Source organism: Platalea leucorodia (assembly GCF_965183815.1).
Source record: "Platalea leucorodia genome assembly, chromosome: 3".
NCBI lineage: Eukaryota > Metazoa > Chordata > Aves > Pelecaniformes > Threskiornithidae > Platalea > Platalea leucorodia.
The window spans coordinates 55,252,220-55,273,324 of NC_138825.1; the positions used below are offsets into that span (position 1 = coordinate 55,252,220).

At 35.1% G+C, this 21,105-nt stretch overlaps 1 protein-coding gene across 5 annotated transcripts in view; it reads left to right on the plus strand.

The window, feature by feature from the left end:
- Positions 1-21,105, plus strand: part of STXBP5 (syntaxin binding protein 5) — a 114,811-nt gene that overhangs the window by 36,561 nt on the left and 57,145 nt on the right. For all 5 annotated transcript variants that reach the window (XM_082305763.1, XM_082305759.1, XM_082305761.1 and 2 more), the window contains exons 5-7: positions 6,084-6,218; positions 7,342-7,405; positions 11,061-11,144. In XM_082305763.1, coding sequence (XP_082161889.1) covers positions 6,084-6,218; positions 7,342-7,405; positions 11,061-11,144 — 283 coding nt within the window. The remainder of the gene's footprint in view (positions 1-6,083; positions 6,219-7,341; positions 7,406-11,060; positions 11,145-21,105) is intronic.

Sequence of the window (21,105 nt, forward strand, 5' to 3'; positions counted from 1 at the left end):
TGAGTCCTATTACTCTGAGACTTCATGTTTCTAAGATTTCATGTTTCTAAGAAACGTTTTTTAAAAAACTGTCTCCATTGTCCTGTTAGCTGTTTTCCTTGCACACTGATGACTTTCACAGTGGTATGAGGCACATAATGGCCAACTGCCATGTTCCTGGGCAGAATTTGACATCTAGTCTTTAACTCTTGCCTGTCTGACAGACTTTTCTCCATCAGTGATGGGCGTAATTCTTCTTTCTCCCATGGGAAAGCTACATCTCTCACATGGCTATTTTTTTAAGTTGTGGTGTGTGACTTCCCAGATTAAACGTTCAGCCTGAACTCTCTGTGTTAGAGCAAGCTACCCAAGTGTCTTCTGATGCCAAAGGTCTGGTTACTTTGAGTCATGGCAGGTATACCAATAGGAGCTCATAAATATGTAGTGCAGGGGATTTTATCAGTGGTAAGAGATCCTCAAATCTTTAGGGTATTTGGTGTGCATTCCTTCAATATTGAAAAAATTTCTTAGTTTTCAAATCAGTTGCCGCAAAAGGCATGTGTGCATTGGACTTTTGTCAGCATTACAAGCAGTGGAGCAGTCCTTTTCTCTTTTTGTGTATAAATAAAAACGTGGAGACCCCTTCTGAGTGAAGTACAACTGAAGCTTGAAAAGCTGTCTTAAAACGGAGAGGTGAAATGTGACTCCAGAAAGGAAAGAACATGTAAGCCATGAGATATATTAGGAACATTATATCGTAAAAATACAAATACCTGCAGCAACCTAAAAAACCTCTAAAATTGAGCCTTTTTTCTGGAAAATTATCTAAATGGCCCTAGTATCGATCGCATCAGTGGTGACAATTTTATTTCTGTTCTTGGCTCTTGCTTCCTCATTACTCCATCTTGGCATCACTAGTGTACATCACAACTCAGATATTGAACATAGGTATTTTTCAGCTGTCTTGAGGCAGCCCTTCAAGTGAACGTATTTGGAGAAGCATCATTTGGAGTGCTGTTATGGGTTATAAATGGAATTGAAGTACCTGGTCCAGTTTCTGTGATATACTGCATTTATCCACGTAGTCTTTTGGAGGGACAATTTTGGGATTCATTGAAGAGGAATTCTTCCTATACATGTGCTTTCTGTCCCTTCAGGCCTTTTTTTGTACAGGTAGGTATTTTAAGCTTATTGCAGTTACCAGATCTGGAAACAGACCCCTTGCAGCAGCCTGGCAAAATCACAGCCACTGCTTGCTTCCATCAGTATGTCATTCTGACACTGGCTCTTAACTTTTTATGCCCATTGAAGACTTAACAAGAGACTGTGGACATGGAGTCTAGGCTAACATAAGAATTAAACTTTTCAGCTTCTGAATTTTATGCAGTGTCTATCTCATACATGAAAGGCTGAAGACAGAGGTATGCAGAATACAACTTTGGTAGCTTAACACTTTTCTTCTTAGAAAATTTTTATTTTGCTTATACAATAATGATCTAAGCAGCTAGTGTAATTACAGTAACTGCAGACCTATAATGATAGCCTGAGGTTCTAGAAATAGTTCTAGTGACTTAAACACTGATAACAGATTTTATTTTTGTCATTCATCAAAGTATTTGTCACTGTGCTTTGTTAAAGCAGTGGAAAATTTTGAAGAACATATAATACTTAATAGTGCAGTAGACTAAGGAAAGATAAAGATTAATTTAGAAGGATTTCTGTTGTCATAATAATGCACTCAAGATAACAGCCTGTCATTTTTACTTTATATTTCCCTTAAAAGCCTAATTCTTTGACTTACATATTAATTTAATAATTTGTATTCTTTGATATTTCTGTAATTAAATTCCTAGAGGAAATACTGTCACTTGCTATAATAACTATTTTGATATATATTGTGAAACAACCACAATTAAGAATTTTCTCTTAACTACCTTTGACAAATTATCAGAAAAGACACATAGTCTGTAGTTCAGAAAGAAAATCCTTTCAGTAGGTTTACAAACAGCTTCTTAAAGACTCTCCTGTCACTGCTAATGCTCTCTCATATGCAATAGCACAAATTATATTTTAAGTACAGTAAGGACAAGGAATATTTTGTGAGGGTTTTTCTTTTATCAATGTTTTCCACTGCTAGTGTGCCACTGGGTTTTCTGTATATAATTTTGTTTTCTTGAACTATTGGTTCAACTTCTACAAATTAATTTCACAGGAAAGTGAAATTTCTTGTGTTTTTTTTGGAAGGGGCAACAGGGGAAGGAGCAGCTTTGCAAATACACATGAAGTGAGGAGGAAGATTTTGTGCTTAGGGAAAAGTACAGCTACAGTAGAGTTTAGAACTACCCTGACTGTTTTGTGGTTGCATAATAGTACTTCATTTTAGCAGTGAAGTTAGCATATATTAAAATTATACTGTAGACTTTGGATTAAAAAAAATCTCTTTAAAGCATTACTTTTTTTCCATAAAGGGATTTTTTTTCTTTGTACAGGTGTGGGGAAGTGGAATATTTGGAATAAAGTGCTGTGCACAATACTTGCATTATGCTAAAAGTTCAATCCACTTCACAAAATGTACTATACTTGCTGAGGTAGCTGAAATTTTCTTGGAGATAACATGAGGAATCTGTTGTGCCATGAAGGAGCTGCCTGCAAAAGCCTGCTTTCTGTGATCACTGTCTTGCAGTCCCAGGCTGTCTCTTTAGATGCACAAAACTGGTCTATTATTTTTGTATAGATGCTTCTGTTCTAGTATTTTTGGCCAGAATGGCTTGATACAAGAGAGGAAGAGTATAGTACTCTGCTTTTGAATGATACATTGTTTTCATGCAGTTGGGATTTGTGTGCAAAAAGGACTTTCAAAATTTTTTTACTTGGTTTGAGTGTATCTGTAGTCTTTTTGATATGTTCCCAGCAATTGATTGTATTTTCCCCATTTATGTATGTATCCATTTGTGGGTAAGGAGAGAGGTGGAAGAATGCTTGAGCTGTAGAAATGGCCAGAGCATTATATGACAACTTCCACTTCTGTTGATCTTAAAATATATATATACACAAATATAATATATGGAGTATATCATTCTAATCTTGTGGTGGCAGAAAGATAGGTTTCTCAAAGGAAAAAAATCTGCATTTTTCAGAAAAAATATATCCTGTCCTTCACCAAGTGTTAAGTAAGCAAGTATTGCCTCACCACCAAGATGACCTTGACCTTTTGTTTCCATCCTCCAAACCAAGTTTGAATCCCTTTAATCCTCAGTCTAATATTCAACGGAGCAAGCGAGGCCACTGAACGTAGCCTGTATGTTGACATGCTAGTATGCTGTCACTGGTCCTTCAGATGGTCATAGCTTCACTGAATTTTAGTTTTTAAGAGGGCTGTAACATTTCCAATGTTGTTTAAAATCTACATAGTTTAAGGTGAAGCCTTAATCACTGAAGAGAGGGAAGCTCAGTACATGGACTGTAATGTCGGAAATGTTATTCTGTAAATTGCTAAAATAAATGCAGTTATCTGAAATGAATCACTTTAGACAAAAATATAATTGAATTTCTGAAAGTTAGAAGACATACTTTTTCTGTTTAGAAAATAAAGAAATAACAAATAAAATTATATTTGCAAATGGAGAAACATTTACCACATTCAAGGTAAAATGGTGATTCTTTCATTATAGTAGGATCAGCATGACAAAAACATGTTGGATTTAACTAGTCGTCAGTTGTTCTGTGAAACATAAAAGCTCTAAGAATATATTTTAGGTTATATAAGAATCATACAAGACATGTCTGATTGTAGAAGACTGGTAAAAGCTCACTTTGAAGGATAAGGTTAAGAACCCTGTTTTATATGTGCCTGTACTTAACAATTTTGAAGTCTCTTCAACCTCCTGCCTTTGAGAGTTTGTAAACGTTTTGTGAAGTTACTTGTTCAACTCTAATTTACTCTTGGTGTGGAATCATTTCATTGCTTGCTAACTCTTGACAAAAATTAATCTCACTTGCACAGGGGAGACAATAAATTAAATATGGCTCCATATTCAAGAAGAGTATCAAGAGTATTGAGGAGCTGGAAACTTCAAGTGTTGCCCTTTTGCTATAGCAGTCAAAGTTGCAGCCCCAATTTATGTTTTTGATCATCTTTAAATGACATGAAATAGATTGGTTTTTATAATGAAAGTGTTGGACAACTGTAATTCACAATATTAACTCACAGATCAAGAGAGACAGGCCCATGACCCTGCTCGTGAATATTATTTCTGGCTTCTGGGCCATGTTTTTAGATCCAACTGATCTGGCTGCCAGCTGCTTCTGGCACGTCGAGTCCTGGCACAAAAAGAAGCTGTGGTGCTGCAGAGTGCAGAGGGTTTATGTTTTCATGCTGCATCTCTTTCCCCTTCCCCAAGACCTGCTTGTAGTAGAAGAGCTCTGTTACTAGGCAGTAAGGTTTTGGGGCCTGCCTAGGAGGTGCATGTACAGATGTATGTGATTTAGCTTCCAATAAAATATTTTTTCCAAGGATGTTGAGGACACTCAAGTCTCTAATCTGTGGTGTTTGCAGATTACTGTGGTTAGTAAAAATGTCACAACCTCTATTAAGTTCAGTGAGTTGGAAGAGCATTTTAAATCTTGTATATAGTCCTTTTTCTGTGAAACATCAAAGAAAAAAGTTAGTGTGGCCTTTTGGCTTAAATATTCAAGCACAAGAAATCAAGGAAGTTAAGAAATTAATAAATAAAAGATTTGCTTGAGCAAACTGCATCCCCTAACTAGAAAGAAATTAGTGATACAAAAAGTAAAGTGGTACACTGTTGATCCAGGTAGTATTACTATAGAAGCTTTAACTTTTGAAAACTGTAATACAAATTAACATCTTTTCAGCCATTAGCAATTTTTTTTCATTGCTGCTGTTAGCCTTTGCTTTTGTGCTGAGGTTAAATGTGTATATACAGCATCTAATGCAAAGGATCTAAAGCTGTTCTTTGCATAAGTAATTATTAACAGGCTTGTGAAGTGATGCATGGATTTGGCAAGAAGGGAGCTCAACTGGGAGAAAACAAGAACAAAAAAATCTGTAAAGCTAAGGATTAGAGCTGACAGAACAAATTTCCATTGAATAATTATTTTACCTTATAACTGAAACATTTCTGAAAGCCCAAGTTTGCTAGTCCAAGTAATTTGGCAATTTCTTTCAATATCGGGCCCTGTCAGATTAAAATGGTTTAGAGTTTCCAGTTTCCAGAAAGATTCTAGACTCTAGTTTCAAGTTAGTATTTCTGTTGTATAGAAAAATCAGATCCTTTAGAAGCTTCAGTTCCTATGGACATTTTTTCCTTATCAATTTTGAAGAAATGGTAAACAATAAGCAGGACCCAAGAGGACAGAAATAACCAAGCTTTCAAATATTTGTGCTGGAGCTATGGTCAAAGAGTTCTCTGTTGGTACAAACAGTCATTAGCTTTGGGGTTTCGTTCAGATACTTCCTTCTAGCAGAAGAAAAATCTATAAGGCAGAAAATTAAAATGTGATTTAAGTAGAATAATAGCCCCAAATTTTAACTACTTTTTAGTGACTTTTATAATTGTTTATGATTGGTTTTAGCTTTGCTTTTTAGGGGATATTTTGGGTTACATGTAAACTTCAATTTCTTATGCTTTGTTTTCTGCCTTTGTCTCCTTGCTTGGAACCAGCTTAATCTGCATAAGGCTACTTCTAAAAATCCTTTGTTCTTCAAAAGGTGAAATTAGATACATTTCAAAGGGAGACTTAGAGATTATAACATAGGGGTATTGTATTTTAAGTTTAAAATGACAGCAATCTTGAGCAAATACATTCAATATGATAACATTCAGATAAAAATCACACAGCCACCTTTAAGAGACTTACTGGTTTTAGAATATCTTGGTTTCTGTTTCTTGTTTAAGTTTCTACATTGTCTGTGCATGTCTGTCTCTTGTCATATACTGGCTTTGCTACTTTTCTCCACCTGTAACTTGTCTTATTCTTTCCCGTTTGCCTGTTGCCTTTCTTCTACCTTTTGGCAACATAGACCTTGAAGTGTAGGATATCTAAAAGACTCTAATTCCTTTTTTGGTGGCTTTCTCTTTCAGGATAACATTTTGTCATCTGCCTTTCCAAAGTAAATGGCTATATGTGGGCACCGAAAGAGGAAACATTCACATTGTCAATGTGGAATCATTTACTCTCTCAGGCTATGTCATCATGTGGAATAAAGCCATTGAACTGTGAGTTTAATCAAGTATTGTCTGTTGAGGGGAGGGAACAGAAGTGTTCCAGATGTTATTAACATCAGTTGCAAAAATGTCACCGTTATCTCGAGTGGCCTCCATATTAGTCTCGCTATACCATGTACATGATCAAAGTATGTAAATAGTCATGTAAATAGTTTTTATTCTCATAAATATGAAGTGTTAGTGTATATGTTTCTGCCTATAACACTATCATAGTGCCTGGAATAGACATAAAAATAGACAAAATAGACAATATAAAAATAGACATAACATCATTATCTGTAGGGATAAAGAACTAGAAAAATAATATATGTTGAAGTATGATGTGGCTGGTACTTGGGCAAGCATGTTACTTCTACAGTTTTGGGGTTACAGCCCAAAGTATGAAGATAAGCATTATAAGAGGGCTGATGCATGCTGAGTATAAAATTACTGGCTGAAGATATAAATTTAAATAAGCCTATTCCAAGAGCAAAATATATTTTACAGTTGTTGTCATTGCTCCTCCTTTTTTAATAATAAATTTGTGTATGCACATATAGTGTTTTGTGAGTAAAAACATGTACTTGTGGGCTGCTGTTCCTGTGCTGTTATTTTGTTTCCAGAATGTTATGTCTATCTTCAAAACATACATGAAATCCATCACTTGTCAAAGGCTGTTGAAACAAACACAGCTTACTAGTCCATCATCTTCAATAGCAAGAAGTCAACAAAGTCTTAACTGTGTGTTGTTTTCACAATGCCCAGCTTGGAAAGTTTGTGAATAATGGCAAGACCTGTTTTCCAGCATAAAAATAAACATTTTATCCAACTGTGTCAATTCTGTAACAACATTGAGATAGACATTATAAAGCTAATGGCAATTTTTTTCTGTATTGTGAATAAGCAGTAAATAAGCCTTTCCTTCTTACAAAAAGACAGAAACTAAGTGCCTAAAAATAGACAGAAAGTATTTATGGGCTTGAAGATAAAAGTGACTCCATGCTGAAATGTCAATAGCTTGCTTACATGGAGTCTATCTGCAGAATCTGTATTACTTGCAATCATTTTGAGATGCAGTTTTGGGCAGGGGAATTTTTTTGGTGTTTTAAATTAAATGGAAATATTTCTTGTTTAGGTCGTCCAAATCTCACCCAGGACCTATTGTCCACATTAGTGATAATCCAATGGATGAAGGAAAGGTAGGATATGGTTAAAGACTATTCAATACATTATTTTTTAAGCAAGACTTTTTTTAAAGTATAGATACTACTGCTTTTTAAGGAAGGATTAAGTAGATGCGGACAATGTTGAAAGCATAAAGGAATGCTAAATCAAGGTTTTAGGCTCTGAAAATAATGTGAAGCAAGGTACAGATATGACTGTAGGACACTTTACTGGAATAATTGAATGCATCTTGTAATCAGAAACATTTGAAAATACAGCTGAAAGTGCTTAATTGCAAAAATTCTTGAAAATAAAAGCAAAGAACTTTACTTATGGTGGTAAAAATTAAGGTGTTACTAAAAATTTCCAGTCATGACCTGAGTGCAGAAATAGTGGAATGGAAATTAAATAAACTTTATAATGGTCTTGGGTGTTGCTGTTTCACAACTTTAAAATGCTTATTTATATAGCATATTTATGTTGAATACAGCGTACTTAATCTTCAGTTTAGCTAATCCAAGGCAGCAGTTTTTATGGGATTTAAGGTCTAACTAACATACTCTCATTTAGCAAACAGCATCTAGTGATTATAGTAAATTGCTTAAAACCTAACTGGTCTGTAGTACAACTAGGTACTAAAAGTCAACAAAAACATGTAAGAAAGAGCTATGTATTAAACTTGTCTTTTCCTTCTTTTGAGATAATATTAACATAATCATCTTTTTATCTTGACAAAAAGTTTTACACTACATGTTCTTGAAGCCCTTGCAAGACAATAATTTTTAGGTCCTATGACATAGCCACAAAGAACTTGAGCTATGAACTCAATGGTCATGAGTTCCTTCTGTATTATTAAAGTAAATCTACAGGTATTACCTTTTGCTTTGGGACATCTGTTATGAGGCTCATGCAAAAACAATGTAGAATGCATAAATTTTGTTCACAGCGAAGGCTTCATGAATTAAAAGAGAAAGTAAGGAGTTAAAATGTTAGTATGCCTTCTCTAGGTGACAGCAGTTACCATAGTACCAAATCATGCATTCTCCACTTAAGTTATGGTTGCAAGACTAAGTCTGTGCTTCAAGGTAACAGACCTCTTCTATGAGTCTTGGTGTGGGATCACATGACTTCCACTCTATGAAGGACCTTCAGCCTCTTTAGTGTGTGTGCCCCATATAGTTATTGAGCAAATCTTAGTGGTCTGCTGCAAGTTTTGTTCAGATCCCTTGGTCCACACTGAAGAGTAAGCAGGAGGGGTTTTCCTTAATTTTGACGATAGGAATAAAGCAAAATATGAAAGGATTTGAAAACAGCAGTCTTACATGTGTCTTTTCCAAGAGTGCATAGACCCCTGACAAAAGTGTGGTTATAAATCAGCCAGAGAGACCTTGGTGCCAGTTTAAACAGATTTTCATTAATGACTCTGCTCTAGATTAATCAGGCATAAGTGATTTAATAGATTGAATTAAATTCTGAATTAATATTTTTCTCAGTGTAAGGTCTCAGAAATATCTTTGAGTTTTGAACTCCCATTTGTGAAGAATCTTCAAGGAGAAAGAAAATAATTTTGCTTACTACTGTTCCACATACTCAGGAGAAATATTTTTTTGTTTACTTGCTTTTCATTTGACATGTTAGTGGTGGATAAAACAAAGAGAGAGGGAATGATACTATTCTCTCAGCAATGGTTTGAATATTTTAATAGCATGCTAGTTATAAGCTGGTATCCTAGACACCTGAGGTTTCAGTCCAACAAGGAGAATTTCATGAGTAGATTTTTTTCACTGGGATGAAGCTCACTGCAGTAAGTGCATAACTAATGGATTTCTCTGTAGAACTAGGTTTGAATCACAGTCCCGAATCATGGATGCTAGAATATGAATGCAATGAAGCTACAGTAACTTCAGAAAAGATAAATGACCTATTTATTCTGGTGTATTCCACCCCCACACCACATTTAATTATTGTCAATTAAAGCTTAAGAATTATTGGTTTTATCAATCAGGCTATCAATCAGCGTTTTAGAACCTGACCTTACACTCCTCTTCTTTCTCATAAGAAAAATACTGCTGAAAAAAAAAACCTGTGCAGTTGCAAGAACCTCCTTTGTACTCACTTTAAAATTTGTTCATGCTATTAGCGTTCTAATTGCTGTGATTTTTTCTAATGTTAGTTAAAATAGGAAAACTATAAAATATGGCTTATGATAAACAAGATAATTAAAAATAATAGTATACATGATACTCTAGTGAGAAAAAAAATCGAATACTTTTACTAGATCAAATGTGTTTAATATCTTTAGTGTGTTTTAGTGCTGTATAGCACTGAAATAGATCAAATATTTTATCTGTAAGCTGGTAGAAGATCCTCTGTTAATTTTCATACTGGAAATAACTGTACACCTTGATAATCTTAACATACCGAAAAGGCTATCCAGGCAAAACCTCTAGGTATAGACTATATTGATTTATATTTTTTGATTTTTTATTTTTTTGATTTATATTGTTGATTTATATTTTTATTTATTTATTTATTTTTTATTTATATTTTTGATTTTATATTTTTTTGATTTATATATATAGACTATATTGATTTAGACCATATTGATTTAGAACTATCCTTCACTACAATGTCGTGTGTGAGAAGGCAGTGTTTTCTAACTTGTAATACGAAGGACACTCATCAGGGCACTTCTGTTTGCTCACAAGAAATAGGCTGTTTCCACAGCAAGTAAATCCCAGCAGCCAACTGCTCCTTTTTTGTATGTCCATGCTGGGAAAAAGAAGTGGGAGTGAAGGCGTGCTATTTAATGCTAGGAGCTGCTTCTCCTGTAGCAACATTGCTCAAAGGAAAGATCTCATGGTAGATCCAGCAACTATGAAAGATAAAGCTGTATTGCCTTCTTGTATATAACAAGTGCCAAGACTGTTACTACTGCCTTATGTTGGCCGTGTTTTGTTTTCATTAAGAGAAGTGTCACTTAGGAGAGTAAAACACTTAGATACTCAATGATGTGTTAGACCAATTATTATGAGCAAGTTGAATCTTCACTCCCTGCAGAAATGGTTTAATCTTGCTTCAAGCAAAAAGATTATTTGGAAAATTATCTTGTTTAATTTCTCTCTAGCTTTCCTCTTCTTAATAACGAACGTTCTTGGTGTTCCTTTAGCCAGTTATCTCAGTTGTGATTAACATCTGGAGAAAACTTATATTACATAGTTTCTCCATAGACAATGAACCGCTACCTAGAACTTCAGGAAGGATAGTGTGTTCTTCCAGCAAATCTAAGGAGAACAAATTCCAGTGAGGAAAATGCACAGTAAAAAGTTCTTTTTTCAGCCCCCCCATTTTCACTCAGGAAGGAATACACTTAGTAAAGTTTAATGTTGACCTTTCTGGAACTCAAAGGGATTTCCAAGGACTCTTCAGAAGAATGCATTATTTTTTTTCCTAATTTTATATGAATGTCAGTTGTATTAGCTGGAAGTTTAGGAGAATGACAACAAATACAAAGTAAACCTCTCTAACATTGTGGTCTTCACTGCTTCTCACTAATTTTTGTCTTCATAACTACTTGCAGTTACTACATGTAGTATTATGCTGCATCTCTTTGGGGCAAGATCTACAGGCATTGCAAATGGTATTTTTCTTATGCTTATAAAGACTTAATATATCTGCTTATTATTGCAGCTTCTGATTGGCTTTGAGTCTGGAACAGTGGTATTATGGGATCTGAAGTCAAAGAAGGCAGATTACAGATACACACATGATGAGGTAACATTTTTTTCATCTGCATTACTTACTATGAGGATATCATTTGCTATTCTAATAGTGATTTTTTTTTTCTCCTGCTTCTGTCACCAGTGGATCAATAAATAGGTCTCTCTGAAATTGCAAATACTTGAAGTTTTCTCTAAAAGAGCCATAGAGTTTGAATAATAGAAGCTTCAGACCGAATAAGCGTTCACTGAGTTGAAGTTTGTGAAGCAATGAATGGTGGTGTGGATTGGATTAAGAACAATCATTCAACATAATATGCATGTTGATGTATTTTATTTAAGATAACATAAAATTAGTCTCAATTACATTTCATTGATTGTAAAATGTCTGTATCATTGTTCAGTACCAGCTAGGCCTGTTTCTTGTATCACAGCGGGTGTGTTTTCCTTAGCTCTGTGCTGAACGTCTCACAAGATGAGATTTGGTTTTTTTTTTCTGATGGTTCTGGCTCAGTACTCACACTTGTGTGTGCTTAGTTCTACCGATGAAGGGTTTCTTTGAAGGGGGAGTCTCTGAAGTAGTCCAAGCCTTAGATCATCAGAGCTGTATTAGAACATCAGAGCTGAATGAGGTTTCTTTGTGTGTTCAGAAATGTCTGTATAAGCCTCAAAGTATGCTATGTGAAGAGCAATTTTCTATCTTCCAGTTTCATTGCATGCACCTAATTAATTCCCTCTGTTGCTTTGTTTCATAAACTTACTCATATCTCCATCATCTTTTTCTACTCTTAATCAAGTTCTTCTTATACCTCTTATTGTTCTTGCTCTTCTCTAACTTTCTTTTTTAACCATTCTATTTTGTCTTTGTTTTATAAATGAGAAACACAACAACATAGTATATTCAAGATGTGGGCATGGTGGATTTGTGATGTGGAATAATTATGTCTGGTTTTGTTTTCTTTCTCTCTCAATCTTGATACTGGATTAGCCTTTTGGTGCCGTGAGCATTAAGCAGATACTTCCTTGGAACAACCTACTATAAAAGTAGAGTCTCATTCTTCAGTGTTGTCAGCTCAAAGTCCATTGCATTTATGCATTGCTTCACATTTACATAGTTGGACAACAAAAATTTTTAAGTCTTTCTGCAGTTATTCACCGGAATCCTGATTTCTGCCTTAAATATGCTTTGGTACTGTCAGCAGACTTATCACCTTAATATGCTTGTTCTAATTTTCAGAGTTATTTATGAATAAACTGAGCATTACAGATCCTTGATGGTCTCTACCAATTACCTTCATCTGTGAACTAATCAATTATTGCCAGCCTGTCTTTATTCTAGCTTGCTTTACTTACTGATACCTTAACCAATTATTCATCTGTTCAAGGATCTCTAGTCTTTTTGGTTTTAGTTTCCTTTGAGAGATACTATTGAAAGACTTTGAAAATTGTGTAGGCAGCTTAATTGGTGTTCCCAGTAGCCACATGCTTGTTAATGCTTTCGGAGGTGGTTGCATATGATTTCCTTCTACGAAAACCATGTTGACTTCTCTTGCCTGGTATATTATACTCATCCGTATGTTGATTAACTCTGTTCTTTATTAAAGTTTTGTTGCTGTTTCTAGAAACTTACTCAGGGTAGACACTATGCTGCTTATTCTGTTTTTCTTTGGATTTTGTGGTCCATTTGTTTAAAAATTGACTCAAATACTTGTCATCTTCCTGAACCACCCTGATTTGAGAGATTGCAAACAGCAGTGAATAGTTCAGCCGTTTCATCTTTGATATCCTTTAGGATTCATAAGTGAATGCATCTAGTTGTTCAGTTTGTTTTTTGAATGCAGAAGAGCTAATGAAATACCTCAGGTCAGATTCTTTGGTAAAGAAATGTGCATTATCATAAATTGGGAATGGATAGGAGCGAGAGGAAAAAAAAAAAAGATCTATAGAGTGACCTTGATGAGTTTCACTGTTCTTGTTAGTGAGAAGCAACATACATGAAGTTGCTTAAAAAAAAAAAAAAATATTGGCCATTTAAGTCTTAAAAGTTGAAGTATGCTTTTTCTGTGAGTTCAGATTGCCCTTTAAGAAAAATATCTTTGGAAAAGGAATTACTGTATGCAGTAATAATTTGTTGGTTCTCATCCATTTAACATTGTATGACAAGGAGTTTCTTCTTCAATGGGCAAGTTATTTAGATCTAATTTTCTAAGGGGGAAGGCAGAATAGAATAATGTCCCTTTTTCGAATTTGGATTTGATACAGTTAGGCAGTTTCAAGTTCTTCTGGATTCTGGCCTGAATGGCATAGAAATAAAATGATTAATTTTGTCTAACAATTGAAAAATATGTGTTTCTTGAAAGGTGCTGTTGCAGAGAGTGCTGTAATTGTTTCTGGACCGATGGCCTTGGGAGAAGATCCTATCAGATACAGAAAAGATAATTAATAGAAAGCTGCAGAAAGTGGATGATTATATGTATGAGATAGATCTATATATATCTATATATCTCCTTTTTTTAGTGCGAGTCAGGTGAGGTGGGGCTTCTCCTGTACCTTTTTTTTCATTTTATTCTTCAGTGCCTCTCAGTTTTGTATTTAGCTGCAAAAATGGAGAATCCCCCTCAATTTGTCAGTGAAAAGAATATTCAACTCCATAATATTGTCTTTCTGATCATATTATGGTCAGTGCTGACTAACTAGTGGCCTATATAAAGATACTGTTCTTGCTGTTTTTCAGCTAGCATGGTTTCAAGTAAGTGAATGTAAATGTTAAGAAATGCAGAAGAAACAGGTTTTTTAATTGCATTTTGCAAGAACAAAATGATATTGCCAAATAATAAAAACTTTGCTAGTTTTTATGAGCAGCTTCCTTAACAGAAAAGAGAAAAGCATTCTCGCTTAATGTTGAAAGAGGTTACTCTAGAAAGGTGGGTAACTTTTTGAGCCTTAGACAAGTGATACTGTGAAAAATGCTGACTGGCACTGTTGGAATTCTCATAATAAGGTAACCTGTTCATTCTAGTTGAATGTCTTAGCACTTCAAATACTTAGCTAAAAATGAAATGTCTATATATGTATAGTAAGCAAATAATTCTTTTCAGTGGCAGGCTAGTAGGGTTGTGTAGATTTTAAAGCAAAATGGAAAATCAGAAACCAGCGAAACTGACTTAATTGAGCACGACACAGGGAAGGTACAGCTAACGAAGGTTTTGGGTAAGAGAAGAGTAACTAGTAGACAGTTGTCGGCAGAAGTAATTTAATATGTGTCTAGTCTAAATTTGACTGATACACCTTGATACTTTCTTGTTTCTTTTTTCCACATTTGAGACTGATAGTAGTTTTGTTCTCTTAACATGTAATACTGACTTAAGAGTCGAAAAACTTCGGTTAAGAAGATGCAACACAATCTCATTTTTAAGATATGTAATAGGAGTAACCAGAGTATTCTAACAAGGATGTTATAGCCAGGATGTTACACAGTTCATACCTTTTAGAGTTAAGCTTGCTCCTGAATGGCTTTCTGGAATATCTTTTCTTGTTGCCTGGAGTACTAAGACATTTGCTCCCTTTATAATAAAGGAGCCTAAAAAGTTGGTGGCCATATTCATTCTTTTTTTAGCTCCTTCTCCCCTCTATCCCCAATAACAAATAATTAGGGGACATATAATCATTAAAGTATTGTAATGTCTTGCTAAGACCTTTCAAAAAGGCAGTCTTACCCTGACCACCCCAGCAATATCTTTCCACAGTTAGTTGCAGCTGCATGATAATACAGCAAGTCACGGTATAATTAACTTTTTCCGCTCTTCCTGTACACCCAAGAAAAGTATCAGTTGGAAAGACCTATTGCACATGAAAACTTAAGGTTCGAGGAAAATCTTTAGACTTTCTGGCAATGTAGTGGTTTCCTTGCTCAAGAGAGTGCACAGAGTCTAGCAGTGGTGGAACAATGCCTTATCTCATGAGATCTCCTCTGCTTCTGGTAAGTGTGGTGCAGAGCAGAGAAAGCTCTCTGCCATTTTGTTTCCTGCTAGCAAACCTTGTAAATTTGAATACTTCTGTGCACGGAATCTTTCTAGCTCGTTTCTTGTTGATTTCCTGGTTCAGTGGCTTTGCCAGAGGCTTCTTTCATATGCTGACTGTAAGGACTGTATTTCATCCATGAATGTGTTTCACCTCTTCTCTCACAGAGGGTAATGCATGTGATATTCTGCCCTGTAGCAGTAGCAGGATTTTAAACCTCAGGATTTATGTCCTTGGTTCTCCACTTGTTCTTCAACTGTGCAGTCTTCTTCCTGTAGCAGTGCTGCAAAACACACTTCTCTCTTTTGTTTGAGTGATGGTGGCTGTTAATGGGTGACTAGGCTTCATCAGGTGTCATGAACAGGACGGCCAGGCACATTGATACCATAAAGACTGTCTGCTAGAACTTTTGGATTAGTCTTCTCTTCTCTCATCACTTTATAGTTGATGTTGGCCTTAAAACATGTAACTTGAGGGGCTGCACAGTCTACCACCATCATTTGATGCAACTCTTTTTGACTCAAAATTTCAAATGTGTGAAGGGATCTAAATGTCATCCTTTATGATCTTCTCTGCGAAGGAACAATAAGGGTCAAACTTCCTGCACGATCAGACGTTTATGGAAAGATACCTGGGTGATTTCCTCAGGGAAGAAGCTGAATCCTATTATATCTTTTTGTAGCTTCCTGCTTGGTTTCATTCCAAATTACCTGACCTTTAGAAGGCTTTCTTGAAGCAAATTCCTATTTTGTGGTGGGGCAATCTCATTTGTTGCCTGAAAGCTAGGTCACTGTCCATGCTTTCTTCCTGTCTGAACATGTGTGCCTGCCTGGCACCCTGCTCTGATAGTTGCAGCACAAGAACAGTAGGAACACTCATCCCAAAGACAGGAATACTTATAGGGTGAGCAACACCACCACCCCTAAAATCTTTGCAATCATATTTCTGCTTAACCATGGCTGGGCGAGGTAGCTTTAGGTCATGATTAGTATTAGTGCTGATTGCTGGCCTATTCTTCCCTCCACAACATCCTGATTTGCAACAGGGAATTTAGTTAGAATTTGTTCTTGATTTTTCTATATTACAAATGAGATCCTGAACTTCCAGTACTGTATACTTTTTATTATAACAGTAATATGTTGCATGTTTAGAATTAGTTAGAAGAATGCACAAATGTAGCATTCTTTTTCAGAGAATTTGGAGGAAATTCTCTGTGACATAATGGAACTGAAGTTGTGAATGAACTTTTCTTTAGAAAGTTTCTTTGAAACCCTTTCCTCAAAATATCCTTTTTGTCTTGTGCAGGCTGAGTGGAAAAATAAGACTGTGAATTCTTTTTGCATCATTCTTAAGCCTTTTATGTTCAAACATTGGGGATTTAAAAAAAAAAGTTATGCATTTCTTATGTGGAAAACAGTTTATACTACAAACGTTTCCCATTCTATATTTTCAGCCATGAAAGAAATAAAACAAATTTCTCAACTATTAGTTTTGTTTCTTAAAAAATTGAAGTGCAACTTCTGAAAACTGAAACTAGTTTTTTATTAAAGTCTATTCTTCAAGTAGTATTTTGTTGTTCTGATTTAAAGTAAGCTTTGATAGCATTAACTCAGCAAATATATTATAGATTACTATTTTTAGGCTCAATGTTCTGCTACATGGCTGAGTGTAAGAGATTATTTTACAGCATTAAAATCATGTCAAAGTAGCCTGTGAGATTGGGGGGAGGGGGGGAGCAACCCTGATAAGCACTTACCAGAAACCAAAGCATGTCAATGCAGTCATTAGGCACTTGCAGATTTCATTGCATCAAAACAATCTTAATGATATATTGCCATGTAAGTCTCAGCAGCTACATTATTTTATTTTTTTCTTTCTTTTGCAGCATTTTTTCCCTTTCTTTCTTAGGCTGTTGACAAGAGAGTTAGCATAGGTATGCCCAAGTTGCTATGCTTGCTTTGAGTATTTTGGTAAACCTGTAGAAAAGAAGTCATCATCCATTCAAGTTTACTAGAAAATACTGTCCATGGAAATGGAAGACTGTCTTACGACAGTAAAATCTGAATAGGCTGTGGTAAACAGTCTGGTTTGCAGAATAACTCATCTCATATCATGGACCTTACCAGTCATACGCAGTATATTTCAAGCTCAATTAATGGCACAAAAGACTAAAGGATCATGGTCAAATCCAAAGAATGATGAAAGGAATTCTTCATGATTCTGGTGCATTCCTGTGGGAATGTGCAGAAACATTTGCCGAAGATTGTGTTGCACTTGAAAAGCAAGCAAGGAGGTGCATATTATTTTAAAAAAATAAAAGCCAGTTGACTCTAGATTTTTTTTTCTGAGTTGTAGCAACTGTATTTGCTGTAGTCTAAACTTGGTATTAGGAAAATGGATTAAAAAAGTCTATTAGAAACAGGGGAAACTGCTTAAATTTTTGTATTCACATCAAAGTATCAAATTTTTGCATGTGTCTTGTCTTGCAGGAAGATAGGATACCGTTTCAGAACAGTTTGAGACTGCTCTTCGTATCCTTAGCTGTAGGGTTAAAATAAGTCTGTAGGAATTGAAAAGAAAGGGATTTTTTGTATATGTATTTTATGAATTGAAACAGTTAAATCCCCTTGGTGGAAAAACACAATCAAAACTTGAGTCTTTATTGATGAACTTGTCTCTTAAATTGTAAGGTTGTATTTTAGAATTTTTGTACCTCTTCAAAGAATCAAGAAATAATAGTGATTTCTAGGGATATTGACAGGCTATTTCAGCAGTAAAACTCAATTTCATAAAATGTTCTTAAACATACGTTAATCTCTTTAAAAGCTAGTGATCTACCTAAAATACTTCTGTAGGAGACTTACGTATAAATGCTTTTAATTTTCTTCTTGAGACTTTTTCAGTTTCTTATTTGTGATTGCACTTCACAGTCCTACAGTCTCCCTCAGGTAACTGTTGTAGTCACTGCAAGAATGTTTCCTTCTGAAAATCAGATATATTCACCTTCTATGCAGGCAATATAGCAGTCACTTTTCCACATGGGATAATCCTTCTGGAACAGCTGGTGAAAGTGAGGCTTCCTTTGTGCACAGCCTCTCTCCACATAATACTCTAGGATGGTTAGTTTCTATGTTTCTGGTTAAGTTTTGGCATATGTAGGACAGCGCAGTCAGTCATGCTGGGTTTATTATTCAAAACAATAAGATTTGATCCCCCCCAAACCATATAACTGTTTCAGAAGTTTTGAAACAAACTTCCATATAGTCCAGAGCAGCTACCTTAACTTCGAATCAAAGTGAAGGGGGTAGTAGGAATACTTTTAATAAGAAACCTTTAGTTAAAATGAAGTAAATTTAAAGATTTATTTAGATAAAGGTTCTTTTTTTTTTTTTTTTTAGTAGAGTATTCTCTATGTAAGTTCATATAAAGATTCCCTGTATTCGGTGTATGTTTGTAAATGGAAGGATTCGGAATGTTAGTGAGGTCAGGACTTGGGTTACCTGTGCAGACAGCTCCTCTTTAAGGATACAAACGCCTTGTGCCTTAAATACAGCAACAGTCCTCTGTGGTACTAGTGCATGATCTTGTCAGAAGGGATTACTGTCTGTTTGGGATGCATATGACCAGTGATGTATTCCACAAAAATATTTGAGAGACAGTTGAATCAGTACCAGCTGATTTTAAGCATACTGCTGCATTATGGTACCAAAAGGGTACCAGGTGAAATTTTAAATAAAGATGGGAATTATGATTAAAACTTTGAGTTTTATTCTGGATCAGTAAGTTTTTTGTACAATACTGGGAAAAAAATGTATTACTCCTAGGGGCTTTTTAGTGTCTAAAGCTACATACAGATTTGCAGCCTCAGTGCATTCTGCCTGATTTTTCTATCTTGGAAGTTTTGCTTTCCTTCAAATTCTAGCATAAACATTAACCATGGAAAAAAGTCAAAACTTTTGCTCTTGAGTACTGGGATGATTTTTCAGTTATCAGTTTTGTTTTGGTGATTGAGGCTATTGATACCAGCCAACTAGTGCCACCTAAAGTTATTGTACTTTTTTCATTGTAACAGACTTGTCACTGTAGATATACTAGACTGTTATATACCTAGAGATTATGCTACAGCTACTTACAGGTCTGGTTTTATTTTTCAGGCTTACAAAAAGTTGTAAATAATGTAACAGCAAAGGATAGTGCTCTGTACCAAAGTTTGTCATACTCAGCCCACAGAATTGTTAGTTGGATTGTTTTAAAAATACACAAAACATGTATTTTTGTTATGCTTTAAATAATACTTAGCTGCATTGCTAAATGTAACAAGATGCTCTATAAAACTAGACAATAAATAGCTATAAAGCCAAAGGCCTCATTATTCTCTTTTTTTATTTCCATCACATGAGGTTCCTTGCAGAAATTAAGTGATAGCAGTCATCCTTCTCCTTTGTGCTCAGTTTATCAGATCTTTTTATGTTCATAAGCATTAATGCCATTTCAACAGTAATGCGTTGTTGCATTCCTTTCCTCTTGACCTTCTTTTTCAAGAAAAGGAAAAAGTGTTCATTTCTCAGATTTATCCTTCCTTCTATAAAGCTTACTTTCTTAGTGGTTCTTAAGACCTATTTCTACATAAATGTGTATCAAAAACTGTTCCATTTACACTATGTGCTCCTTACTGTTGTCAGGGTTAGACTCCACATGGGAGATTATTTACAAGATACTTATTACATTGTATTGCTAATCATAGTATAAATAACTTTTTTTTCTTAGTGAAAAGAGCTTTTTGAAAAGCAACCTTTGCTTTACTGAGTCTGCACTTTCAAACTTGCTGATCCCTGACTTTGGTACTACTTTGGTAAATAAAAACAAATCTTCAATATTTATGCAAAATTTCTTTTATAATACCTTCTTTTATTTGCTAAATAAAAATTTATCTTATGGATAGAATGAGCAAGACTATTTCACTTTGACTCTAAGAGACTTCATGTGAGATGTCTAGGTGTCTGAGCTACATATGTGTAGATGTGATATTGGTACACTGAATCTGTCTTTTAACAAAATCTGTAGTGATTCCACACTACACAGGGAACAAGATTAAATTTCACGAAGAAATACTAAACTTAATTAATCTGTAGTTTACAGATATCCAGATCTTCTACTACTTTAAGTCAGAAAAGTTGTAACTGGAGACTCTACAGTCATGTAGTGTAGTCATTTTCCTCTGTCAGTCATTTAATCTCTGGAGTCTCCCAGTCGTATTGCTGGAAACTGCCTTGTTTTTCTGTATAATTTTAGGAAATGTGAAGATCTGATCTGTGTATAATCAGCTTAGGCAAAGCTAGCTTAGATTTGTCTTGTGTAATTTGCTCTTCGCCTAGTAATTTACTGCCTAAGTGTTCACTGCTAGTTAGGGTTCCCTACTACTCACACACCCAGGTTTCCTTACAGAGGAAATCCCTGGGTACCTGAGGAGTTGGAGTGAGTCTAAGGCCTGCTTACAGACAGAATCCCTACTGAAGGTATCCACTCAAAAAATGGTATTGTACAGCCCATCAGCATTCGCATATTCAGGTCCTGCTTTCAGTTTACCTAGAGTAATGTCTTTACCATAACTGTTAAGCAAATCTACGTTCTCAGTAATATCAAAGTTCCATATTTCTAGCAGGTAATACTTTCTTCTGCACCATTTGGGTAGTAGAGAAATACTTTAGGTTTTCATTGTTTGTTGATATTTTCATGTCATAACTAAAATTCCCTTGAACATCACCTAATGGTTTCATAATGTCTCCATGCACTAAATAGAGATGCTGGAAACAGAAATGGCACCAATCTTTTACTAGCTAATCTCTTTGCCTTATTTGTACTCTTTGCTTCACTGTTTACTTTTTCTCTCACCTTAAGGCAGCAACTAGATTTCATTTAGCCATCTTTTCTTCTGCAGTAAGATTTCATGTGGCATGGCTTAATCATTGCATTCCTAATTTTATAAATATAAAGAT